This window comes from Acanthochromis polyacanthus, chromosome 4 (genome assembly GCF_021347895.1).
Source record: "Acanthochromis polyacanthus isolate Apoly-LR-REF ecotype Palm Island chromosome 4, KAUST_Apoly_ChrSc, whole genome shotgun sequence".
Lineage (NCBI taxonomy): Eukaryota > Metazoa > Chordata > Actinopteri > Pomacentridae > Acanthochromis > Acanthochromis polyacanthus.
This window is the reverse complement of record NC_067116.1, coordinates 42,400,600-42,428,048: the sequence shown is the minus strand read 5'-3', so window position 1 is coordinate 42,428,048 and position 27,449 is coordinate 42,400,600. Positions and strand designations below refer to the sequence as shown.

Here is a 27,449-nt window from a genome sequence, read left to right as displayed (position 1 = left end):
TCACTTTCCACTTGCTGAGATCAAACATAACCGCTCCTCTCCATATCTGCCTGACAGGTACATCAGCATCCTGGTGGAGCTGACCCGGTTAGAGGGCACGCGGCACGGCCACCTCATCGCCTCTCAGATGCTGGACGTGGCTATCCGGGTCAAAGCCATCCGGGTCTTTGCCGTCGCCCAGATGGCCACGCTGCTGGACAACGCCCACCTGTTGACAGGAAACATGCAGCGAAACGGCATCTGCGAAGTGCTGTATGCTGCAGCCTGGATCTGCGGAGAGTTCTCAGAGTACGTTTATTTCTCCCATTGGGATGCGGTAACTAGGAGTGGCTCTGATAGCTGGCTCCCTTTTACATCCATTTTCAGTTTGATAAAATACACAGATTTGTTTTCCTCTGTTGCCAACGCATCCTTTATTGAGTCTTTTACATTCTGTTTAGTGAGACTCTTCTGCCTCTCTCCCTAAAACTGCACTAAAAAATAGACTTGCATATACAAACACATTATAGCTTTATGACTCTGCTGTGAACAAACGTTCTACAATCAACGCAAGATCACCATGATAAAGGAAATATAGATGAGTCTTTCACTTAAATACATTTAGGTAGTAAAATGCATTTAAGAGCAACACAAATGCATTTTTGATAATTTGAGAAGGGTGAGTGCTTTACATCAAGCTCTAGAGAACCATCAGATAAACTGCACCAGATACTGAGTGATAAAGTAGCATTAGTCCTATTTCCACTTTATTGTTTTGACTTTAGTCTCTGTGGCTTCTGCAGCACGGCTCTCAGAGAGGAGAAAATGCTGATTTCCTGCTAAAGCAAAACTGAATCAGGACAGCGGTAGTGCAGTGATAAAACGTGGTCAAAGCGCTGTAACCCTTCAGCAGAACAGAATGTGCATGAGGACAGCAGTTTCCATTAGTGTCTGTGTCACGTTTGTCTGATAACTAGGTCAGGACTCACTTTCAAAGTTTACTAAGTTAGTTAACTTGATGTGGTTTGAAGTTGCTGCATTCTGAAATATTGAGTTATGTCTTCTGTTACACAAAACAGAGCTGAGCGGAATAAAAGCAGCGATTGTTTTTAGCAAACTAGTCATCATTCCCCAACAAACAATTTAAGATTTGCGTCAGAATTTGAAAGGATTTTAGCCTAGCCGTGCTAGACCCATGCTCTGAAGACGCAAGGGTCTAGGCACGCTCGACAGGGAGGGAGGCGGGCTAAAAGGTTGTCTATCAAATCACTCTGCAGCAATTGGGTAGGTATACAACCAATCAGCACAACAAATAGGCTGACGTAGTTCCTAGAGCACCGGAAATCGGAGGATGCGGTAGTTCGGTGAAGCCTTATTTATACAGTCAATGGGTGAAGCTCAAGTATATTACAGACATGTTAACAGAAAGATTATTCAGAGTCGGTGCTAATGGAGCTCAACGACTGTTGTCGTTTTTGTTGTCGACCCTGGCAGAGAATTAAATTCGTTGCCGTGGGTTGTCTAGTGCGGCTAGGCTAGTTGTTTCCGGTTGTTTCTGTCAGAATCGTCGCGCCTCTGTCGTCACTTAGTTACGCCCGCCTTCTGACTCTACACTTCATGGTGATTGGTCCGGCCAGTTTTAGGAGAATCCAGCCTCGAGCCTTATGGAGGGTAACTAGACCCACCCTGGCAGAGAATTAAATTCGTTGCCGTGGGTTGTCTAGCGCGGCTAGGCTAAAAGGATTTGGAACTGGATTCAGATTTGATAAAATGCTATTGCACTCCATTCCTAACAGAGCATCTCTGCTAGCACAAACTAGCGTAGAAGTTAAACTTGAAGTGACGCTACAAATGAACCTCAAGATAAGATATCTTGTGGCTGCAACTGCTCAACAATACGTCCACAGAGAAATGAATGGCATCTTGAATTCAATACTTTGTTCCATGTCTGTTTTCTTCGTCTTTATCATCTGAGTACATGTGAGCCCAGCCTGACACGACTGACACTTTACAGAATTAGACGAGCTAATCTCCAGCTCCAGGTCGCACTCAGTGACACACGTGTTATCTTTTCTACCTGTTAAAAGAAATAATCAATAGCAGGATTTCTGTTGGTGATAAGATATGCCATGGTGCCTTCAGAAGATGTTTTCCAACTGATTTTACACGCTTGCTTGCATTAGATGGTTACATGCACTCTGCGTCTTTTGTTGACAGCAAACCCAGTTACATATCTTAGATCATGTGCATGTTTGTAGCAGGGAGTAACAACTCCCACCTCTTCTTTTTTAGACACCTGGAGAACCCGATGCAGACGCTGGAGGCCATGTTGCGGCCCAAAGTGGCCACACTACCAGGCCACATCCAGGCTGTTTATGTGCAGAACGCAGCCAAGCTGTTTGCCACCATACTGAAGAGTCAGGAGGGGAACACGGACAGTACAGCAGCACAGGATACCAGCCAGCTGATGATCGATAGACTACCACTCTTTGTACAGAGCGCCAACCTCGAGGTGCAGGAGAGGGTAAGATGGATGAGGAACAACCCCATTTTTTACAATTTTTCCCCCAACTGCACTGGAAAAATGCCCCTCTCAAAACAAGAAGCTTTTTTTAAGGAACTTTTACCTTGAACTAAGAGAAAAAAAATCTGCCAATAGAATAAGTGAAAAATGGCTTAGTAAGATGTCTTGAAATAAGATGTGATATTTAGAATATTGAGATCTTAAAATTAGCTGGGAAAACTTATTTTAAGTTATATGTCACCAGGAATGTCAAGCTTAGGTGTCTTAACCCTCCTGTTGTCCTCATTTACGGCACCAAAAAATATTGTTCCCTTTTCTGGAAAAAAAAAAAAAATTCAGCAAAAAATTCCTCAAATTTACAAAAATTTGCAAAATCTTCAGTAAGAAAATTCCTTAAAAGTTTTATTTAAAAAAAAAAATCGCAAATTTGGCAAGAAATAAATTTAAAAAATTAAAAAAATCTAAAATCTGTAAATATTTTTTAAAAAATGAATACAAATCTTCCAAATAAAAGTCTTAAAAATATCTAAAGTGATTATTTTATATATATATATATATATATATATATATATATATATATATCTCAGTAAAAATTCCAATATTTTCTTAAAGAACATTCAGAAAAAAATTAACCAAAATCCAGTCAAATTCGCTGGATTTTGGTTGACATTTTTATTTTTTTAACCCTTTAAGCTTCAGTCAATTCCAGCCGTTTTCAGTACAAAAAATCGCTAATATTCTATTTTTAAATAAAAAAAATTACGAAAAATACGGGGAATATTGGACGGGCATCGCGAGGTGCATTTCCTTGAAAAGGACCGATTCGGGGATTTTATACCGACTTCAGGACATGTTTTGGACAAAATAGTTTACTGGCTTGTGTCATCTGGATGTAAAAGGTTGGATTATGGCCGTTTTTTGTGGAATCTTTTTTTTTGTGTATAATAATGAACCCGGAAATGTGAGTCACGCTGTGCGCGTTGAAGCCGTGTATAGAGAACGGATGGATGAATATTCGTTTTTGTCGGACAAATGTGTTTTTCTCACCCGCTGTGGTAATTGCATCTGAAAGTGGTTTATACCGGCAGATTCATGAGAATCTAAGCTTTCCATCGGTGTATAGTGTTTGTATAAGCGCGTTTGCGGCCGTCGGACATTCTTGAAATTCCTATGCAAATTAGTAGGTGTACCGCCGGCGGTACACTGAAGCTTAAAGGGTTAATGTTCTTCAAGAAACCTTTTTTTAACATTTCTTTTTTTCCCACCAGAAAATGTTCAAAAGTTTGAAAGTTCTAACTGTGAATATATATATATTTTTCCATATATTTACACTTTAAACCAGTTCAATTTGACCCGCAGGACGACACCAGGGTTAAACTTATTTTGAGTTTTCTTGTAAAATACAACTCAAAACAAGATAATTTCAAGATTGTTTGACTTATCAAGATATTTATGATGTGTTGTCTTAAAACAAGTCCCTCTATCTTCCTGAAATGTCTCTTGTTAACTGAATTTGTCTGAAATCAAGTGGGATGAGACATTTTGAATAAAAATAAGACAAACAGACTTGGTAGGATTTTGAGTTTTTGCAGTGTGTAGTAGAAATATTAACCTTCAACTGTTCAGGTCACACAGCTTAATACTCAAATGAATGACTTGAATCTCTGATGCCTCGCCTTTTGTTCTCAGGCGTCTTGCATCCTGCAGTTGGTCAAGTACATCCAGAAACTGCAGCAGAAGGACGTAGAAGTAGCAGAAGAAGTCAATGCTCTGTTTGCTGGAGAACTCAACCCTGTAGCCCCCAAGGCACAGAAGAAAGTGCCTGTTCCTGAAGGGTGAGTTGACATGAGGAGCACATGCTGAATCTACGTTCTTGTTTAGTTTTTACCGTTTACCAATGAACTGCAACCATGTTCGTCTGTGTAGCCTGGACCTGGATGCTTGGATCAATGAGCCTCCATCTGAAAGCGAGTCTGAGGATGAGCAACCGAAGGCTATTTTTGCCAAGGAGGAGCCCAAACACTCCCGCCCCCGTCACACAGAGGTGGACGAGAAGGAGCTGGCAAGGGTACGCTGATCAATGGTTGTAGCGCTGATGAACTGAGCAGCTGTACAGTACGTTTTCTGTAGTTGTGTTCACAGCATTTCATGGAAACATTCACTCAATACCACTAACTGGAAAAAAAGTATTCACCTAAAATGCAAAAACAAGACAAGAGTACTTTTGTGATGTTGCCAAAATCATGTAGTCGTTTTCTCAGCAAACTGTATTGACCTCCTTCTGTGAACAAATCTGTCTCCCATATGGATCCCTGCCCCGATTGAACTGAGGTGGGCTGTTCTCTATTGATGAATTAATGTTGCCGTTTTTCTTCACTCTCAGAGGAGAGAAGCCAGGAAGCAGGAGCAAGCCAACAACCCATTTTACATCAAGGCCTCCCCATCCTCTCAGAAGGTACGTCTACCAGGTTCCACTCACCATTTAGGTAATCAGAGTAGTTTTTCCACGGTACAGTAAAGTCTGACTGGTACTGGATGTTTTGGGGATAAGAGTGAGTTTAGAAAGCCTGTTCATATTCTTTATGCATACATACACAACGCCCTCCATAATTATTGGCACCCCTGGTTAAGATGTGTTGAAAGCCTTAATAAATTTAATTTTTATTGCAGAAGCATACTCTCACACTGAGAATTGTGCAAAAATGTATGATAGGAGAAGATTAGGTGCTGTACCAATTTTAACATCAGTCATGCTAATAATTGTGGCACACATGATTTGATCTAAAAGAATTATTTCTTAATCTGTGCCCCCCCCCCCCCCACTGAATAAATGCACTTGAATTAAAGGTTGAATTTTCCTCTTTTTTTTATTCATTGTGGTCTAATATTATTTAGCAAAAAATGAATTTATTAGAAGCTAAAGAACACATCTTAACCAGGGGTGCCAATAATGATGGAGGGCGCTGTGCATACATGCAGCATGTTAGTTATACTGAAAAGGTAAATTATGGGGTTATGGTTTGATTAACTTTCCATCTATGAAAACACAGCTTGACTCTGCACCATCTGCTCAGCTGTGATGCTCACCTCGCTGCATGTGCTGCTGCAGACCTAGATGTGGTGTAAATAACAGAGTCAGAGCTGCTCTGCTGGATAAAATATGTGATGACACCAGTTCTGAATTATTAGACTTTTTATCCCCCGCCAGCCGTAGGCACGGAGGGGGGTGTTGGTGTGGGCACGTCCGTACGTTCGCATTTCGTTTCCGGAGCATATCTCAGAAACTACTTGAGGGATTTCATTCATGTTGCACCCAGGCCATCTCTATATAGTATAGATGTGCCTTTTGGGGTGTATGACCTTGACCTGATTTTCAAGGTCATAGTGAGGCACTCCAAATATTTTTTTGTTTCTGGATCATATCTCAGAAATTACTTGAGGGATTTCATTCATCTTGCGCACACTAAGCCTGTTGGTAATGTAGATGTGCCTTTTGGGGTGTATGACCTTGACCTGACTGTTTTTTTTTTTTTTATTATTATTGTAGTGAAGATGTATCATTGTGTTGGTGTATCGTCCAGTATATATTATTATTTCTTGCACTTACAGGTACTATATATAAGGTGGGGGATGTTTTAAGCGGAGCGTGTTTATTATACATTATGTTCTGTAATAACAAAAGTTTACTTGTCAGATAATGTATATGGTGATTTATCTGCGATAGAAATCCAAATGAATTGTTCAGGTTCTATATATAGACTATTTAATAAAACCACTTCTGCTTGTGTGTAGTAAATATGCAACAACAGACTGTGTGTTCAGTACCGTTGATGTTTTAAATGAACCATCTCCTCTGTGCAGGTTTACCAGGATGCTCCTGGAGTGGAGCACATCCCAGTGGTGCAGATTGACCTCAGTGTGCCTCTCAAAGTCCCAGGTGGGTCACAGTGTCCTCACATTACCAAAAGACACTCATTTCACTCTCATGATGAATAAGATTACACCAGACTCTAAGTGCAGTTTAACAAGAAGACGTGACGTTTACGACGGTGAATTCGCTGTCAAGGTTCAGCTTCTAGTCGGTTATTATCCCTCTTTGTCTGTCCTCACAGTCTCTGCTGTTCCTTTTTGTATGTGTCTGATTTTTTTTTTTTAAATGTTACAAAATATGTGTGTTTTTAGTGTTTATATTTTTAAAATCATGTCTGGTTTTGTGCCCCACAGGTCTGCCTATGTCTGACCAGTACGTGAAGCTGGAGGAGGAGCGTCGGCAGAAAGAGAGAGCAGAGAAGAAGAAGAAGGAGAAGAAGAAGAGGAAAGAAAAGCGCAGCGGACGAGGGAAGAAACATGACTCAGGCCCGGAGAGCGAAGAGGACATCACGCCTGCGCACCAGGTCGACATCGTAACCGAGGAGATGCCAGAGGTAAAGAAATGTCCACTCGTCTGTAAACATGAGGATGATTCAGTCAGGAATAAAATCCACTTGAGTAGAATTCAGTGTTAGACATATGAGAGTTAACAGTGATTTTATGTAGTATGTTTGTGATATATGATGACAAAAAAAATCATAAAAGATTTTCACTTTTTACGTTTTCTTGTATTAAGCTTAGAAATGGTACTGACATGTTTTCTTTCTTTCTTTTTTCAAGTAATCAAATATGAAGTTTTCCTACATTGATTGACCATTACTTTGACCTTAGTGTCTGTCTAAGCAAAATCTTTCCCACCTGCTTTTTGCAAGGATTAAAAACCACCATCATTACTCCGTTTATTGGATTCCCAGCTCTGAGACTGAAAGTCAGTATCTCAGTGAATCTTTTGTTGTGTTAACCCTTTAAGCTTCAGTCAATTCCAGCCTTTTTCAGTACAAAAAAATTGTTAATATTCTATTTGTAAATAAAAATATGACGAGAAATACAGGGAATATTGGACGCGCATCGCAAGGTGCATTTCCTTGAAAACGACCGATTCGTGGATTTTATACCGACTTCAGGACATGTTTTGGACAAAATAGTTTACTGGCTTGTGTCGTCTAGATGTAAAAGGTTGGATTATGGCCGTTTTTTGTGGAATATTTTCATCTGTGTGTAATAATGAACCTGGAAATGTGAGTCGCGCTGTGTACGTTGAAGCCGTGTACAGAGAAAGGATGGATGGATATTCGTTGTTTGTCGGACAAATGTGTTTTTCTCACCCGCTGTGGTAATCGCATCTGAAAGTGGTTTATACCGGCGGATTCATGAGAATCTAAGCTTTCCATCAGCGTATAGTGTTTGTATAATCGCGTTTGCAGCGTTGGTCAATTAAGCGAAATACTTTAGCGCATCTCAAAGTGTACTGCGGGCGGGACACTGAAGCGCAAAGGGTTAATAGATTTATTCAGAGTTATTAACTCTGTTGTGCTGACTGTTCCCTGTTCTTGCTTCAGAATGCCTTACCGAGCGATGACGACGACAAAGACCCCAACGACCCTCACAAAGCCCTGGACATTGACCTGGACAAGTGAGTTCACGCCGTCCTAATCCTACACTGAACTCCTTCATTTACATACATGACTAAACCAGCAACCAGTCAATGACACTTTGGTTTCCAGGCCCCCAGTCTTAGCTGAGAATCACTGAAGCTTGTGTGTGTTTGTCTGTAATCTAAATCTTTTCTCATTTGTTGTGGTTCAGAATTTATTCCTGATTATGTCTCAAACTTTCTGGCCACAGCCTTAAAGCCAACGTGACTTCTTGGCCCTTTCCCTCCTCGCACTCCTTCTCATGGCGTTCTGCTTTCTGCTTCCTCTTTTCTATGCCTACACACACCCATTACTGCCTCTTTGCGTGGGCAGCTTGATGGAATCGGCTGGGCGCAGGTGAGTAGCATCCCAGCCACAGGAACCTGGGCTCCAGCGCTGGTCGCCTCTCTCTTTGTCTCTCTCCAAGAAGCTGGCCTGCTCCTTTTCACTAATACAGCTGTCTGTTCTTTACTCATTCGGAGCCTGCAGTATCCGCTTCCTCTATCCGCTCTTCTTCCCTTGTATTTTCAACATCTGTTCTTTAACTGTAGCTTTTGACTCATGACAATGTCGGTACCCCCTCTCTCCTGCCCCGCTTCCTTTTCTTTAAGCCTGACAATATCAGCATCTCTGTTTCTGAACAAGTTGTTCTATGAATTTTCAAAAGGCTTCCTTAGATATCTCTCAATAACATAAAAACATGATTTCTTAGAAACCAGTCAGTGCTGCTGATGTTCTCAGGACTTAATCTTTTCCCCCTGTCCTCCCGGAATAGGCTCCTAAAAGCATTCTGGCACTTGTTTTTCATGGAAAAGACAACCGGCACAAACATGCTTTTAGAAAACTTGTCCCAGGGGTTGGATGCTGTAATTCTTTTGCTCCCAGGTCCTCCTCAGCTGAGTTCAGTAGACTTGGCACGCCTCCAAATTCTCACCAGCTGTTTTTAAGTGGATACGCGTTGCCTGCCCTCAGTGGGAAGAAAAACAAGAACACGTGCCCTCAAAGCAATGCCAGAAAGTAGAGCATTTTAAAAGCGGGGTCATGTTGTGTCATTTCAGATCGTGGTGTTGCTCCACCGTCTCAGTTTGCTTGTTTGCTGAAGAAAAATAAGCCTCATATGCTGTTGAGTTTCAACATGGACACAGCCTGTAATTTTACACGTATAACAGTATTTAGACCCCTATGCAGACCAGTTTGTTTATTTTTTTTGGTCCTACAAGTGAGCCCACATCACCATTTACTCAATATAGCAAAAAAAAAAAAAAAAAACTGTAATCTTGGCTTTCCAAACTTCCCACATGTCAAATGTTACTGATGTCTGTGGACTTAAAAGTTGTTGAAACCAAAAACTGTATTTTTAGTAGGAGTTATGGCTACAATCAAATGTATACACTTACAGGAACTTTCCAGTGCCCAAAGCCACCCTCTTTGAAAAATATTTTATTTTTTTTCAGTTTTAAGGGCCAGTAATGATATATTTGGTCTGTGCTGGAGCCATTCAATCATTTGGATCTGCTGGAAACCATTTTGCCCGTCTTTTTCTTCACCAAATTTCAAAATTACTGTGTCTACAACATAGAATGTATATATAGTGGATGTAGCATCTGGCTCCAGAATTGAAGCCAACCCGGAAGTGTCAAAAACTTGCAATATCACGCCGTCCGCTAGGGTTGGCTCCAAAAAGCTTTTGCTCCATAGACCCCAATTCATTTTTGGAAAAAATTAAATTTGATAGACTGATGTTCTACAGCTCAGGATTTTTTTCCCGTTAGTTTTCATGGTCAAAATGAGAGATCAGGTGGCCGATCTTAAAATAAATCAATACTGAATTTTAAATAAATCGTTGAAGTTGGCGGAGCCAGGGGGCGTGGCTATACTTGATAGACAGCAACAGAAGCCTCTGCGGTAAAATGTGGGTGGGATAAGAGAGTCCTCAGCCAATCCTGCCCCTAGTTGCTCTCCGGTCCAGCCTGTTTGATGACGCTTTTTACGTCACTGGCTCCAAAAAATCCAAAATGGCGACCAGGAAGTAGCAAAATCCGGGCTTCGTTTTCTCGGCGTTGAAACCAACGGGTGACGTCACGGTTAGTTTACGCCTGGTCTACAAACATAAAATTGTCAAAATTCAGCCAGAAATATTTTACAAAATCTCATTTCTTGCCTCAGTTGACATGTTTATCAATACTGAAGAAAATCTGAGACAGTGCAGCAGCATATTTCTTGACTTCTGTCTGAATTGACACGGACTGGCCAAGTGTAGGACAAAATGGTGCCGAGCGGACTGTAAACCGTCAAGAATCAAGCACATGCCGATCCTAGAAATGGAAGCTTGCATTAGACATTGTTATTATTTATATACGGGCGGGTACACCCTTAGAAAGTTGCTGTTTTCTTCTTAATAGTTCATGAATACAGTGTGAGCGCTGGATGTACAGTTCCTAAATAATACATCATCAGCGTCTCTACAAAAACATCTTGAACCTGGAAGTCTTTCTTGCAGATTAAAATGAGATAAGACAATAAAAATAATAACTAAAGCTATTTATTTCTAGAAACTCATGACTGGGTACATTGAAAAATAAACCAAGTCAAGCTGAACTCAGCCATTAGATGTTTTGTTACCCATTGTAGAGCGTTGTCTTTACTGAGAATGACCAGCAGGGGGCTACAGTGCATGTTTTTACTTCCAGGGGCCAGGCTTTGAGGACATGGCAGCTCTTATCAGTTCAATATGGAGGAATTTATTGGGGTAGTTTCTAGCTGTCTGGGAATGTCCGATGTTTCGAGCTCTGCCGGAGGAATGGCTTAACTCAGTGCTTTGATTAAGACCTGGCTGCTTCACTGTGCAGAATATGTGCTTGAGAATGGAGGATTGCTGCACCCTACATGCCTTGTTCACCTTCTCTAACCAATTAATGCCGACCTATAGAGCGCAGGAAGGTTAAACATATTTTTCTGATCATGGCAGGTGGACCGTTATCGCCTCCTAAATCCTCATCTAAGCAAAGTCAAACTGTGCATCTGTACTTTTTTTTGTCCAGGCCGCTCGCAGACAGCGAGAAGCTTCCAGTCAGGTCACACCGTGCAGCAGAGGCTGCAAAAAGCCCAGCAGAGGACGGGGAGACGGAGAACGCCACCTCGCTGGAGCCCAAGAAGAAGAGCAGCAAAGAAAAGAGGGAGAAGAAGAAGGAAAAAGACAGGGACAGGAAGGTGAAATGCTGGAATAATCATTGGGATTGTGCCCTTTTTTCCTTTTTCTTTTTTACTGGAAGTGACACCCACCACCTTCTGTGTAGCTGTAAAACCAGTAAATCATATTTCAAAGGGCGGTGTGAACGGGAGGTGGGAAACAATGAGTGACACTGTGATGACTCAGGGGTTGTTGCTCGCAGCCCGACTGACACATGACGAATTTATTCTCCTGTTTTTGCAGAAGAGCAAAGAAGAGAAGAAGAAGAAAAAACACAAACATGAAGAAAAGGAGGAGGATCTTCTCGGGGGTCAGGCGGATGAGCCTGCGGTCCAATCGGAAGAAACCAGCGAGGTGGCAGCCCCGCCCACTTCCACCAGCGCTGAGGTATGCCTTTGGAACATGTTGGAGCAGGGCTGTTTCCTACCTAGCAACAGGGTTTAATGTGACTCCTCAACCTGATTAAATGATCTGACATGAAATCGGTTATCAAAAATGGCCTAAGGACACACTTTCTGTGAGAAGGTTACGCACTAACAGATGTTTGATCATTTTCATTGACTCAACACTTCCATTGCTTCTTCCCAGCCTCTCTTTCAATCCGCTGTAGTGATCAAGTATCAGTTTCTTCGTAGCTGACTGTGCAGTCTCTCGCCAAATACTTGATTTATTCATGAAATAGAACAGTGTAAGCTCTGTATCCGTTTTCATGAATAGTAGTAAGATACAGAACCTGTTTGGCCCTCACCCCGCTCACCTCCTCGCACTCCTCTCCCTCCCTTCCTCTTCTAGGTTTCAGACCTGGATTTCTGGCTCTCAAACGCTCCAGTGCCCTCTAACACCCAGGTTGAGTCGCCCCCCTCTCTCTCTCTCTCTCTGTCCCACCCTCATCTCCTCAGTTTTCACCTTCCCTCCCCAGAACATTGTTTTATTCACCTTTCTCCTACACTGGTTTTGCCATACGTTCTGTTTCTGTTGGGTTTTCCATTTTAAATTATCAGCGGTCTTTTGCTCGACCACCTCTGATTTGCTCGAAACTTTTTTCATCATAAACTATACATATTTAAAGTGGTATTTGTGAAATTTTAAATCAATACGTCAAATATATTCCAAGGTAATTAAAAAAATAATTTTCCCTCAACACACTTGGTGCACATTTTTTTCACACATTAAAAGTTGAGACTGTCTGAATGATGATATGTCAGGAACTATCGAGGATAAAAGCCTGAAATCGTTGCTGTTATTTCTCATGATGCCTTTGATTCAGAATCTGCAATACTGGATGAATTGATGAAATGGGGAAAACACAATTGAAGCCATCATGAAAAATTCCACCTTTAAGTATACATTAGCAAACAAAATAACACACAAGGCAACTGTTTTCTAATCTGTATGTATCTGCATGTCGCAAAAATACAAAAAAAACATACAGAATACTTTTTAATATGAAATACTTGGTCGCAAAAATGACAAAATATTTTTGTTGCACTTTTCAGGGCTCCAGACTAACTTCTTTTTCCTAGGAGCACAGTGGCCCCTAACTTAAAATTTTAGGAGCGCAAGCAGAAAATTTAGGGGCGCACACCAAAATCAACTTGCAAAGTAAATATTCACATTTCCTCTCAGTTTCACTGTATTACTGATAAATACTTGCACAATAAATGCAGATACTATGTTTTCAATTCACATTTTATTGTGCAGCAGCTGACCCAACATAACAATAAAAGCACTCAGAGAGCGCAGTACTCTCATTTCCGACGGATGAAATCTGTAATAAAATGACCTTGTGCGGAGTACAGGCATGTGTTATGCATGTGCACGTTATGTATTTATACTGAATTACGTGTAAATTACTCTTATAAATGTCTGTTGATCAGTTCATCAATTTTGGCAAGCCTTTGTTTTGCTCATGTTAAAAATAACAGTTTCCTCCAGGCTTTTATTTTGAAGGCATATTTTTTTTAATGCTACAGGCTTTTATTTTGTAACCATTTCAGCGGCACAGGAAGCGTTTCTCTAAAAAGAGGTTTCTTGACATGACGAAGACTCTGTCGAAAAGTCCGAAAAGTCACGTGAAGATGAAAGAAAACGGTTCCACGCTGTTATTGTCTAGCAAAGGATGTGTCTAAACTTAGAAGCAGCTGGAATGAGGACAAGAAAGGAGTGAAGGACAGAAAGGTGAATTTGTGTTCAAAATAAGGCTGAACATAAAGACTGTGAAACATCAGAAGCTTCACCGTCATTCGCCCCCGCTCTCACACACATTGGCCCGCCTTCTTCTTCGTTGGTGTTCGTCTTCTTTCTTCTTCTTTTGGAGTTAATGTCAGTTAAACCAGCTCATTTGCGCATTACTGTCTACTGGGCTGAAGTGTGGAGCAGAAGTTTGTAAGCAACAAAAAATATTCAATAATAATTTTTTAAAAATCGGCAAATTTACTGGTCGCACATGCGCGAGTAGATGAAAAATTTACTCGCACTCGCTCAAATTTTGGTCGCAAAATGCAACCATTTAGTCGCAGTCTGGAGTCCTGCTTTTATCATTTGTTGAGCCAATTTTACCTCAAAATTACAATATTGACAGATAGTGTAAAGTAGAACAAAATTCTGTGGTTTCAAAATGGTTTTCAAGTATAACTAAAAATGTGTTTGTTTTTTAATATTACCATATTTTCATATCATTTTAGGACCCCACTTTAAGTGTAAACATTTGCTTGGAAGAGACTTGAGTAGTTTTGTTTAATTTCTTAGTTTTTGGTAATATGTGCTCAAATATGGGATTTTTCATGATGACTTACATTTTTTCCTATTTCAACCCACTCATAATCAGAGACTGTTTGACCTGTTTGTCCAAAATTACAGATTCTGAATCAATGACCTGAGAAACAGCAGTGAAAACGTCAGGCTATTTTATAAAGTTTCTGACATGTTGTCGTTCAAACGTAGCCTTGAATTTCAGAGTGTGAAAAGTTGCGCTGAAAGTACATCGGCGAGCAATTTCTTTACAATAATTATCTTGAAAAGTGTTAGAAATTGCGAGCTAATAAGTCCACAGATATCTTTATAAATATTCATAATTTATGCTTAAAAATTTCAGGCTAATGAGAGTTGGTTGAGCAGGAACCGATTCACTGGCTGTGGTGTGCTTCAGTTGTTTTTTTGTTTTCCGCACCTTTTTGATGCTGCCTCCTCTCTTTCACAGGTCACATATATAATTCTCTCATTCTCAAGCCTCCCTCTGTTTTCTCTAGCATGTGTGTGTCCACAGTATGTGTGTGTTTTGTCTCGCGCTGCTGGTGTTTCTCCTCCTCAGCTCTTATTTTGCTTGCTGGGTGTCGTGTCGGTCTTGGGGTCAGAGTTGATGTTGTTGTTTTTGTTGTGCTGGAGGCGGTGACAAGTGAGCAGAGGTCACCAGGTTCCCCTGGAGTCTCGCCTGGAATCCGTTTCCTTTTGTCCATATCGCCACCACATCGTCACGTGTTCTTCCTCGGTGTTCACATGTGGGACCGTGCTCATCCGTGCTTCTGTTTTATCTTTAGATTCTGTGTCTGAATCTTACATGGAGAAACAGAAAACGTCTTGTGCTAAAGAAGTAGCTTGTAGTGATGCGTAGCGGTAGCTTGGAAAATCCAAACTGAATCTCCATGTAATCTCTAGGGCTGGCCCGAAAAGTGGTTTCTGGCCTCTGAATATTCGGGCCCTATTAAAGACGAATATCCGAATATTCGTTCCGCCCCGTAACGTCGGAGGGAGGGGGGAGGGGGGGGGATGCGGAGGTGCAGTAGTGGCGGCGGCTTGTGACACAGACGGCCCGAAAATTCGGATCCTTTTTCATTTTTAGAAAGTTCTGGCCAACATTTCCTGATGACAGATTGAAGCCAGTGTAAACCGACCTTCGTTGCCTTCGTTGTCTTTAGCAGAGGTCTTCAGCATCTTGTCTTGTGTTTATGCAACGAAGTGAAGCGCGACGTCAGAGTCGGCAGCCACCCGGCCATTCGGGTGGTGTTTACAGACACGAATGGAGGAGCTGAAATGAGCCGAAGAACACGGCGGGATGAGCCGAAGTGGGCCGAAGGCGCAGGGAAGAGACGAGCTCCGAATATTTTCATCTGGGGGGAGGAGGGAGTGATCACATCGACATGTGTGTATATGTTTATGTGATCACATGATGAGATGAGCCGATAAGTGCTGTTGTGGGCCGAAGGCAGAGGGAAGACAGTAACGGGGCTTATTCTTTCCGCCCGGTAACGTCCGACGGGGGGGGGGGCGAATATTCGGATACCAAATTAGTATCCGGATAGTGCCATAGCGAATGAATATCCCGATATTCGGGATATTCGGGTCCAGCCCTAGTAATCTCCTATCTCCATGTTAGGAGATACAGGAGAATCAGTTTGGTACTGGGCGAATTGAATCGCGTTTCCCTCCCGGTACAGTTTGGTACGACCAATCATAGCACGGGAGGCGGGAGTTAATGCTGCGTCATCTTCAGCGCCTGGATTACCCATAAAACACCTGCGCACCTCCCGTAACCAAACACAAACATTAACAAAGTTATTCCTAACACCGCTAATTGTTCGGAAGGAGTCTTTTGTTGCGTAGCCTTTTCAAAAATAAGTGTTGTACTTGAGAGCACCCCATGTATTCGCAGATTTTTGTGACAAAAACGGCAGTAATCATTCACTGCGACGCTTTCTCGGCTGCATGCCATTGTTGTTTGGACTACATGGACTTCAAGGTCGATTTGTTTGTGCGTCACATCCGTGTTACGCTGATTGGTTCTTTCTCGTTCAAGCTGCATTCGTTAGCCCCTCCTTTTTGAAATCGTCTCCTATCATCACAATGCCAGACTGCCTTTATTTGTATTTATATTAATACATAAATAAAGTCAGTCTGGATTTTCCAGGCAAGCATAGCGGCGTTCTGGATGAATGAAGCAGTGTTTCTATAAGTGGGTCCTCATTTTGTTTGCATACAGAACAAGGCTGCTTGCTAGAGAGGAAGGATGTAAACACTTCAGGATTAAAAATATCTCAACAGGACTGTCAGAGCTCAGGAGACACGGGTAGAATTGGTTGGAAAAACTGAATATAAAGTTTTTTGTGTACAAGAAATCTCCACAAATGCACTTAACGTTCACAAATTTGGTTGTTAGTAATAGTAGAACAAGAAATTTTATGGAGAAGTCTGTCCATTAAATGTAAAGAAATCCACCTCCCTGTTTGTCAGAGATCAAGCATTAGTAACTGTGGACAGGAGCGCTGCTTCACCTTTGCTTCCGTCTTTATTCTGGGTTAAGCTAACCTGCACCAGCAATAATCGGGAAAAAAAACATCACGCTAGTCCTTAAACTGTATGAGATAGCTGTTGACATTTGCCCCAGATGTCGGCACAGACTTTGCGTTCCACCTTGGGCCTTATCTGCAGATATCGGGCGGCAGGCTCAGTAGAAGCAGGTTTGTCAGGCATTTTAATTTTGCTTTTGGGGATTTCTGTTTTTAATCTTTCGAGCTGTCAGCCTCTGAGTCAACGTTGACCTAGAAACACGCCTGGACGTGTCAGTGAGGAAGGCCTGTGTTAGTATTGGCTTCACAGATCTTAGAGTCGCGTTTGCGCTCGCTTTCACAATCAGGCCCTGAAATCTGTGAGCAGCAGCTAGTGGAGCTGGTTTGTGAAGTGGATCCTGAAATCAAAGAGCAAAACCACTGCTCAGGTACATACAGATGCACTGTTTATTTGTCAGTCTGTCAGACACGTTTTAGTTCTTTCATGTGTGTGTTTGTGGCGTCACTGAGCTCAGCAGCTGATCATGAATGACTTTTGGACTCACTAACTTCACTTACCTCTGTCGACACAGACGTGGCAAACACCGTCTATGTTACTGCTGTTGCTGATGAGCGTATTCGGCGGTGTGTTTGTGTGTCTGAACAGGAAGCAGCAACGGTAGCAGCAGCAGCAGCAGCAGAAGCCCCCGAGCCACCGGCCGGCACAGTGCCAGACTCCGAGCCCGATGAGCCCAAAGACGCCGAGATGGAGGAGACTGTGAGTCAGCGCCGATGATGCCATTATTGCGCGGCACAAAGTTTGACCGCGGCGCTCGAGATTCCGGTTCACAAAGCCCTGAGAGGACGGAGCACGTTGGCAGCGCTCGTTCTCACAAGTCTGTGCAAATGATGCAGCGTAGACCTGCCGGTTTCTGTGGATGAATACGCCCACCGGTCGCCATGTTTCATTACAACAATTGAGTTTTTAATCAGTACAGCAGACATACAAGACACGAGAACAAACATGTTGCCAAGCGTAAATTCACTACGTAGCCTAAAGGTTTGTTATTCAGAGAAGAGGTGTTGGTACAGTTTCATTTAGCAGATGCTCTGATCTAAAACATCCGAGAGTAGATGCAGCACAAGGGAAGATCTGCAGGGTGATCCAAACGTTTGGAAACAAAGTTTAACTGCAGTGTCTATTTGAGTTGGGGGTGCATGAATTCACTCTTATTTTACCCATTTTTGTTATAGCATAATAAAATAACTTAAAAGCATAGTATTTGCCGCGTGCAATAACTCTGAAGAAAATGAATAGAAGCATCAGGTCCAGGTATGCTGGAGCAGAACTTCAAAATGCAGGCCATCAGTGTCAGATTTCAAAACTCTTGATGGTAAAGTATCTGACACTTTTAATTTTTTTAAACATCCAAAAGTACTATGAGGCAACATTTACTGTCCAGTTTGAGGAACCTTCATAAGCATGAATGAAGATACATTCCAGAAGATACCAGGTGGTGGAAACATTCACAACTTTGTATAAGAAACAAACATGAACATGTCGAAATGTGTTTGTTTTACACTAATCTGTTACTCTTCTGAACATATCTGTGGTACTGATTTATTGAAACAACATATTATTTGGATTACAGATTTTTCATTTGTTTCCAAACTTTTGGGTCACCCTGTAGTCAGAAGAAACAACCTGGAGGAGTGTCATAAAACAAGTCTGCTAATAGGACCGTGGTGCCTACAGGCAGTGCAGGAGGTGATAGGAGTTTTATTATTTAAAATTTTTATACTCCTGTTTTTGGTAGAGGTACCGAGTGGTGGTAAAGAGGAAAAAAACAGATGAATCCTCCTTACACCGGCCTTTTGCTCTGTATCTTAGATTATTTGAATGTTCGTTCAGCACAGCAGGTTAAATTTTACCAGAACTTCCGGTTCAGCAGCAGTTAAATCTGAGGGATCAAATTTTCTGATTTAAAACGACAGAACACAAGAATAACGAAAACGACGGTATACGTTTTCCCCATATTCTCTCAATCGAAAGCTGTTTAACCCTCAAGAAAATCACGTTCATTCTATTACAAAGATTCTAGTGACTATTAGAAGCCAGTTTTTGGCAGATATGGGATCCTCCCGCTGACATTTATGTGTGGAATTTTCAATAGGTGTCGGTCACTCCGGTTCACTACGTCGTGGAGATCCTCCAGGTAGAGGACAAAGCAAACACCTGGAGGGTAGAAGGAGATCGTGTGCTTTCAGTTTCAGTCAAATGCTCCTCAAAAACCTCAAGATGTGCATGTTTCCCATCACTTTTGTCTGCTCTTAATGATCATATTTCATATTTATTTTTTTATGAATTGATCTTACAAGTTGCTGTCCTGTTTGCCTGTTTAAGTATTTTGTAGTGTTTTGTGTTGTTTTTTTTTAATTTAGATTTCTTCCTGTCTTGATGTTTGCAGACGATTTCGTTGCCATATTCCTGATAACGTGGTTAATTGTTTTGCTATAAAAATATATTTGAGAAATCTTCTGACATTTTTTTTTCTCAATCTTCTTTTTTTTGGCTTGGCGATAATAAGAAATCCTCCAAACACAAGAAGAAGAAGCAGAAAAAGGAGAAGGAAGAGAAGGAGAAGAAAAAGAAGAAGAAGCACCATCACCATCATCACCACAGTGACGGAGGAGGAGAGGAGTCGGTGCAGAACGGCACCGTCGAGGAGGAAGAGCCGCTGCCGGTCAGTGTTGGTCGTCGTCGTATTAAACAGCCCGTTTTCATTTTGTGCACTGATAAAGCAATAAGAAACATTTCTATAAGTCGGCCAATGTTTTTCCTAAAGCAGAGAAGTAAAAATTAAATTCGCACCGTCAATATTGAGGAGAAAGAACGAGTCACAGTCCTCAAAGCCCCAAATAAGTCAATGCTGCGAGTAGGCAGCATCATTTCTCATCTTTCTTCGAGGCTCCGCTGTTTAAACCCGTTGACTGCTACCAGCACAGACAGACACACAGCCTCGCTTGTTATGCATCAGTGAGGTAGAGCTCCTGTTGCCTAGTTAGCATACTGAGTGACAGAGAACGCCTGATCTGACCTGAGCTCCTCTTTCCTTTCAGCCCATGTCCAATTACTGCCTGCTGGCTGAGAACTCCTACATCAAGATGGTGAGTGAAGATGACTGGGAGGCCGCTGCAGCATGGAAATGTAGTTTTTCCACTCATTTTTTAAAAAGTTTTTGTCCACCACTTGGCCTCATTTTGGTCAAAATCACATTGAATTTCCAGAATCTGAAGTAGTATTCATGCCTCTCCAACAGGACTTGCAAAACAAAGCAGATGGATTAGTCAGACAGAATCAGATTGTGTTGGATCTTGTTTAAACACTGATGTTAAAATATTTCAGTCACTCTAAGGGGCCGTTTACACGAGGACGCTTGCAGGTAAAAATGTCAAAATATTTCAACAAAACACCCTATTGTTTATACGAGGACGGCGTTTTGGGGGCTTAAAAACGCAAAAATTTAAAACCGGCCTCCAGAGTGGAAAAGTAGAAAACGCTCCGCCGTTACGTTTCCGTCTAAACAGCAAAACGCAAAACTTTGCCGAGATCTGACCACGTCACGTACGCGATTACGTCACATACGTGCGCCGGTACAAGGACGTAAACAAAGATGTGTGATTATTTCCATCCTTCGTACCTTCAAGCAACTCTGGCAGCTCTATGTACACTACAGGAGTCGTACCAACAAACATACAGAATCTGTACAGATTCCATTCATGAACATTTACCGCGGCGGAGATCCGAAAAGGGAGATAGTACGCATGCGCGTAGACATGGCGGAGTTTTATCACAGCGCCACCTAGCTGCCTGGCATTCATATCCAATGGAATTCCACACACTATAGAGTCACCGTATATACGCAGATTTCCTTCAAAACCGCTCGTCTAAACGTGAAATGACAAGACGCCACTTTTGTGTTTTCTGTTAAGATGGTCCTCATGTAAACGGCCCCTAAGATGGCTTCCCAGATATCTGTGTGGAATTCATGTACAACAACACCAGCTGTAAAAAGGCAACACATCCAGATTTCTCCTTTTCTCTCCCTCTCTTTAAAGATGATGGAAGATGCTGATCAGGTATCAAAGTTCTGTCAGACTGCCGTTAAAACTCTTTCCTAGATGTGTTTCTCTTTCTTCTTGATGTTCTTCACTGACTTGCCTCAGGGCCAGACTACATTCGTGTTTCTGAGAATGACTCCTTCCTTCTCGTCATCTCTTTGTGCTCAGACTGGTTCTTGAAAGCAGTCGTGTGCTTTGTTGTTGGGGTAATCAGTCGGATTTCGTGCGTTTGCTCTATGCCTTCTTTAAAGGATTGTTTCTCTGTTTTCACCAACACTAAACAAAAATAAGTTTCTTTTTAAAAATGCTTCCTCCCACTCAGGTGTACGACATCCAGGGGAACCTGCAGGATGGCAGCCAGGTGGTCGTGTCTGTTATATTTGAAAACAAGTGCGACAGCTTCCTCAAATCCATGGAGTTCAACGTCCTGGACTCTCTGAACTCTAAGCTGCAGAGGCCAGAAGGCTCAGGTCCACACGACGGCCTCACCGTCCCCTTCCAACTGCCTCCTGGTCAGTGAATATCAGAAATCCGTGTCTGTCGTGCACATTTGCATGTTTTCTTCCCGATATCGTTCTCAAGACCTCACATTATAAGGCAGTGTTCCAGTTTTATTCAGTCGTCAAGCATCAGCAGGAAGATCTTTGTTAAAGACACTGAAACAACTTAAAATGTCACATGAGGGAGTGGAGCCTGATTTGTCTCTCGTGTTGCAGGAGTGTCCAACGAGGCGCGATTCGTCTTCACTGTGCAGAGCATCGTAATGCCACAGAAACTGAAGGGAACCCTCACCTTCATAGTCAAGGTTGGTAGAAAAACACGTGCACAATTTGCTACAAATGAGGTAAAAAAAAAAATGGCATAAAATTGTAGAAGAATCACCATAAGACACCTCATCAGGTTTGGTGTTGTATTTTAAATGAGGCAGTGCTTCCTTAATACTCAGCTGTTTTCAGATTTTTTTTTCACTTTGGAATGCAAAAACAGTAACTTAAAGCACAGGTAAGATGACAGGATTGTTGAATGCCTGAACAGTTGTGGGTTTAGTTGTGTAAAAGCCCAATTCACCAAACGTGTGACAGCGGTTCATGACTTGCTGACGAGGATCTTTGCTGCCTTTCAGAAGCCGTTTGGTTATTTATCATCCACTCAGATTGTTTAGCAGCCAAGAGAGGATCAATCAGGAGCCACATCGCTTCGTTTAAGCGCTGTTCTGCTTCGTTCCCACAGAATGAAGATTCCTCCACTCATGAGAAACTGGACTTCAAACTGCACTTTACCTGCACCTCCTACCTAATCACTACTCCGTGTTACAGGTCGGTGGTTCGCTTGAAGTATCTGTGAGACAGTTAAACTTGTTGTGGGTCTTTTTTTTTTTTTTTTTTTTGTCCTCTTGGTGTTTCCATATCGATCACTTTGACATGTAGGCGTGCTGTCGGTGTGGGAGGACACGTAGACCGAACGGGGACTGTTTGGCTCATGAATGACACTAGAGACGAGCTTGTAGAACATTCAGAACACCAACGGAGGCTCATTTATTAGATGTTTTGGCGTAATGTTTGCACCAGAGGACAAAAAAAAAAATCAATCCTAGTCCGGGAGCCATGATCGGCTAAATTTAGCTAAAATCTCGTTATTATTTTTAGCATTCTCTTGGCTTTTTGTTATATCTGGTAAAGGAGAAATCAAAAGTTTGTGTTTTTTGTGGTTTTGTTCTGCCAGTGATGCGTTCGCAAAGCTGCTGGAGTCGGGAGACCTGAAGGGCAGCTCTGTCAGGCTGGAGGGCGTCAACATGCCCTTCCACCACCTGCTGGCCAGGATCTGCTTCCACCACCACTTCTCCAGTACGTACACTTCAAAACGCACCGCTTTTATGTTTTCAAACAGCCCGAGAAGGTTTCACTGCTTCACATAGAGGAACTACGACGCCACGTTTTCCAGAAATGCAGGACTTCTAGAGAAAAGCAATTGAAACTGGGTGTCGTGTAATGAGGAACTTGCAGCATGTGTGCGCTGTTCTGTGTGGTAAACAGCCTCTGATTTAACAAGAAATTCAAATAATAAGCCGAGGTTAGTCAGCGCAATCAGTGACAGGGCAAAATGCATTAACATTTCTCGTCCACGTGTGTTTTGGTCTTCAGTTCCTTTTTACGAACGTGTTTCTTCAGCATCAGTGCGTAATTTTTGCATCATGACCTTCACTCGTCAGCTGCAGTAGAGTTCCGCTGGGTCAAAATGTGAAAGTTTCCCAACACCCAGCTCTTCAAGAGTCTGGGAGTGCTTCAGATTATCACAGAACAAAGCAGCGGTTTCTAAACTGTGCAGAGCAGATCTGAAGAGAAACAAACAGCAGGTCCTGAACGTGTTGGCTTCTCTCCTGCTCTCTGTGCTCACTCATACTGGGTTTTAAAACAGCCAAATTCTCAAGAAAGCTGCTCTCTTTCAATTATTTTTGTGTTTCTGTTGTCATAAAACAGAAAGCGTGTTAAATAGTGATGGAAATGCTGCTAAATTAGGGCTACATGTTAACCAAGTCGCTGTTGAAATCTGCTGTATTTTCATAGTTGATCTATTGGCTGAAGTAATGAACTTTAATTTTATCATGTTGGAGTTTCTAGCTTAACTCAGAATTGCACTTAAATATGAAATCCTTTGTTTCCATTTCATGCTGTGCTGTTTAAATGAGTGAGTGTTGTGCGTTACAGGACACAACACCTACCTAATTTCTATGTAAGGCATCCTTCTATGTTTAAATTTATATATCTAATGCAGAACGAAAGTACAAATATTATCTGTAGGCTCGGCGCCTTTTTGAAAAATGTCCTACCTCTGTTAAAGTAATATACTTTGCCATGTTTTGTTTTGTTACGTAAATGTTTGTGCTCCAAACCAAAAAAAAATGGTCGTGAGCCTGAAATTAATAAATGAAATGAAATGAAATGAGGTTCGTTAGAGTGAAATTAACTCAAGCGAAATGATGATTTTGGTTTTGAGGGGAAAGCAGCGATGGATGTGTAAATAGCTTTTAGAGGCAGCCCTGGGTACGATCTCCTGCATTGTGCTGACGCTCGTGTTCTTTGTGTTGTTGGATCAGTTGTGGAGAGGATCGACTCCTGTGCCTCCATGTACAGCAGGTCAATCCAGGGTCACCACGTCTGTCTGCTGGTCAAAACTGTGAGTAAACCGCCGAGATTCCTCCTCGTCCGTCCACCCGAGAGCTGAGATCTTCAGAAGCTGGATCTCGATGTTTCTGCAGCTGACATCCTTTCTCCTCTCTGTTCTCTCCCAGTCCGGTCAGACGGTGTCCATTGACGCTAAATGCGACGAGCCGACGCTGCTTGGGAATGTGCTGGATGAGATCAAGCAGACCTTCTCTCAGTGCTGATTGTGTCTGACAGCCCCAGGGTGCCCCGACCCCTCCACCCCTCCCTCACCCAAACACAACATTAATCATGTTACGAAACACTGCAGCTGGCACGTCCAGTACCGCCCTATTTATTGGTCCTCAGATTTGCAAGATTTCTTTCCCTCCTCACCTCTTTCTTCTTCTTCTTCTTCTGCGGCGCCCCACACTTTGTCGTTCCTCTGAGCTCTGTGGTCACTCCTTCGTACTTGATGTTGTTTTACAGACTCATGGTGTACACGCTCCGTCTTCTCCGCATCGCACTTTTGTTTTTCCTTCCTGGTTTTTCGGACAGCCTCCCCTGTTCCGGCCCGCCTCTGACTCCTTACTGAGCTCCTGTTTCTGCTCTTTCCACCCTCCACTCTGTGACGGTCACGTAATGTAATGTTGACAACTGGACTCTTTTGCTGTTCATGGTTGAATTGTATTTTTACTGTTTTGGAGTTTTATGTTTTTTGGTTTGTTTGTTCTTTTTTTCTCGTTTGTCGCTTTTCTTTTCTTGTCTGAAGCCTGTCTGCGCCTTTGTCTCACCCCTTCTTTCCGCTCACTAAACATCGAGCTGCTCGTCTGTGTAGACCTGAAAAAAAAGAAATCAAAAAAAGAAAAAACCCCACGTGACTGACTGTTTTTCTCAGACTCGTGCCGGCTGGAAGAACGGGCACTCTTAACCTGCTCACCCGCCACTGACCTGCTGCCTGGAGAAGACCAGACGCTGGGCGACAGTAGAGCAGAGCTGAAACCAAAGCTACATATAAGGCATGGGTTTTTACACTTGTATCAGGGCCGTTGCCCCTACTTGCCTTTTTGGCAGAGGCTCAGAGCAGATCCGCTGGTGTTAGTTTAGCAGAATCCTTGCGTGGCACTACGGGTGATTTGTACAGTAGTTCAGGGGGTTTGCTCTGAGCCTTCGCCCTGCAGTCTGACCTCCTCCAGCACTTCGTAGAGCCCCCCCACTCCTCGTCCAGTGTATCTGTTCGCTGATTTAACAGTGCTAAGCTGCAGATTGACCCCCCCAAGACCTTCAACATATCGTTCCTCTGACCAATCACAGTAGTAGAATGAATTCATGGAAGAAACTCTGTGCAGTGATGGTTTTCTGTTGGGTCATTCATCTCATCCTCACCTCCGGATGGTTCGGTTATCTGTATAGAAGATGTTCTGTTATTATTATTATAATACACAGAAGGATGCTGTTTTTTCTCTGAAGCCACTGTGGTGCTGCAGACTGGTGTAAACATGTTGACAGAATAATGAGGTTTAAGGAGAGCTGCCCGCTGTCCTGCCTGCTTTTCTGTCTGCATTTTTACAACCAGCCGGTCTGCATATTGGGTCGCTTTTCTTTTTCTGTTAACCGGTCCCTCTGAGTCAGTATTAGTCGGCGTCGCTCCCACGGCGAGGAGACATCCGCTCAGTGTGCAGCTTCGTCCGTCTTCATGGGAAACATTTGACGAATCCCTTCGTGTTTGTTTCCCCTCCAGAAAACTGCCTTGTCACTTTTTTTCTTTGTGCATTAACGTGGTATGAGGAACCTGAAATGTCTTCTTCTTTTTTTTAAACAAAAGAAAAGAACTGGCCTCCTCTTAGAGCTCTCAGAGGTACTCGATGTTTTAATTTGTCATCCACGTCACCACCCCGTACAGCGCAACTTAACCTTGTAGTAGCAACATAAGAGCTGACCTGGTAGCGTCTCTGTTCATGTGTACCGGTAAGGCCCCCTCACATCTGTCTGCTGTTGTAGATAAAGACTTATAATGATGTCTGTGACCCGGAGGTCGGGTCGGCCGTTCCACTAGACCCTCAGTCCAGTAGTAGAGTCTGTTTAAAGAGGCGATCAGCCGTTTATTCAGGAATGTCAATAGAAAATAATTATGTATGTATTCCCCTGCTCCTGAAAACGACTGGAATCGATCAGAGAAACCAACTCCCCTGAATCATGCGTTGTCCTGATTCTGCTCATTCTGTGCATAATATTTAGATTAAAATTTGTATATTGCATGATTAGGAATGTACACTTTTTATTTCCCCCTTCCTGTTCAATGCTTACACAAAACAAAACTTGTCATTCCATTATTTTTTTTTTTTAAATGAAGTTTACTTGACCATTCTCTATTTTTGATGGTATTGTGTTTTTATCTATTCTCAGTTCAGACAATTAAAGGAAAAAAGGAGTGATATCATTGAATGTTTTAAATTATTAAAGGCGTGGGAAGGAAGGAAGGAAGGAAGGAAGGAAGGGGGGTTCTGTTCGGTGTCGTGACACCGAGGCATTGGGGCTCCGAGTAGAAACCAGAACGGGTCACATGAAGCAGTGTACTGAGAGGAAACCCACTCTGTCTTAATTCTCTGTTGGTTCGGTTGTAGTGAGTTATTTTACCAGGTTTGGCTTGTGACATTGAAAATATACTCTCATGACAGATTTATAATGCTCATGTCTTTTCATTTCTCCATATTCAACTATCGAGCTGTACAATGTCATGTTTTAAAGGGGACGACGTAAGTTATCTACATTCCCTTTACAGAAAGTCCACCTAAATTAAAAAATAAAGGCTGTAAGAAGCTGCTGTAGTCGTTTTTTTTTGTGTTACAGTGAACCAATAAACGCCCACAAATGCCAAATATCTTCTCTGTCTGTGAACAGCTGATTGATAAGTGAATGATGTATGAGGAGGAGGTGTGGTGTTGGAGCTTTTTAACCCCGACAAACGCTGATTCATTTCAGGACCATTTAAATGCCAGTTTGTTTACTTCGTACCACCGTTGTTTCTTTATGAATAAATTTCACTCGATATGTTAAATATTACAACAGTCTGAGTATGAAAAACACAGATTCTGATGGATCATTATTTACTTTAGCAGCATTAGATCTGGAGAGAAAACTGCTCAGTCAGGACCTTAAAGACAAATTGTTTTAAATCTGCCAGTTTTTTTTGTGTATATTATTTACATTCTCATACCTTTTAATCTTGTCAATTTAATTTATTTACATAGTAAAAGTGTGGGTTTTTCTTTAAGGAATAAATATTAAAAAATTAAAAATGTGAAAAAAACTCAGTCAGGACCTTAAAGATAAAAATCTTTGTCAAGAAGCTGCCATAAAAACGTGTCAATATTATTTTTCAGTTTTCCTGTGCTAATTTTTTGTCATTTTTTTAAATAAATTTTTCTTGAGCATTTTTAGTCCCGATCAAGCCTCCGCAAATATTCATTTTAAGGCTTTTAACCCATTAAATTCCTGTTGTTTTAATATTGCAAATTCGCATATTGTCAAAACGTCAACATGTCCTGCTTTGAACTTCAGTTCCCAGGAAGCTTTGCGCGGGAACAGAAGTAAGTGAGACCTCTGACAGCGAGCAGCTGAGTTGAGAAAAGTTCAGGAGACCAAACGGCGGGTTTCAAATTTAGTGTTTTATGTAGAAATAATTGGTCTGAGCTCAAGTCTCGCTCAGCAGAATCTAACGTGACAGCA

The 27,449-nt window shown here is 42.1% G+C and overlaps 1 protein-coding gene across 3 annotated transcripts in view; it reads left to right on the top strand.

The window, feature by feature from the left end:
* The window catches only part of ap3d1 (adaptor related protein complex 3 subunit delta 1), a 43,483-nt gene extending 16,882 nt beyond the window's left edge, over positions 1-26,601 (top strand). The window contains exons 14-34 of one of the 3 annotated variants that reach the window (XM_051947072.1): positions 58-288; positions 2,272-2,503; positions 4,193-4,338; positions 4,430-4,571; positions 4,887-4,958; positions 6,365-6,440; positions 6,728-6,927; positions 7,933-8,006; positions 8,341-8,364; positions 11,049-11,217; positions 11,441-11,584; positions 11,990-12,043; positions 17,126-17,236; positions 19,047-19,202; positions 19,579-19,626; positions 20,903-21,092; positions 21,297-21,385; positions 21,811-21,896; positions 22,303-22,424; positions 23,675-23,754; positions 23,870-26,601. In XM_051947072.1, coding sequence (XP_051803032.1) covers positions 58-288; positions 2,272-2,503; positions 4,193-4,338; positions 4,430-4,571; positions 4,887-4,958; positions 6,365-6,440; positions 6,728-6,927; positions 7,933-8,006; positions 8,341-8,364; positions 11,049-11,217; positions 11,441-11,584; positions 11,990-12,043; positions 17,126-17,236; positions 19,047-19,202; positions 19,579-19,626; positions 20,903-21,092; positions 21,297-21,385; positions 21,811-21,896; positions 22,303-22,424; positions 23,675-23,754; positions 23,870-23,965 — 2,542 coding nt within the window. In that variant the 3' untranslated portion in view covers positions 23,966-26,601. The remainder of the gene's footprint in view (positions 1-57; positions 289-2,271; positions 2,504-4,192; positions 4,339-4,429; positions 4,572-4,886; positions 4,959-6,364; positions 6,441-6,727; positions 6,928-7,932; positions 8,007-8,340; positions 8,365-11,048; positions 11,218-11,440; positions 11,585-11,989; positions 12,044-17,125; positions 17,237-19,046; positions 19,203-19,578; positions 19,627-20,902; positions 21,093-21,296; positions 21,386-21,810; positions 21,897-22,302; positions 22,425-23,674; positions 23,755-23,869) is intronic. The other 2 variants (XM_051947073.1, XM_051947074.1) reach the window with 2 other exon arrangements.
* The last annotated feature ends 848 nt before the right edge of the window (positions 26,602-27,449 follow it).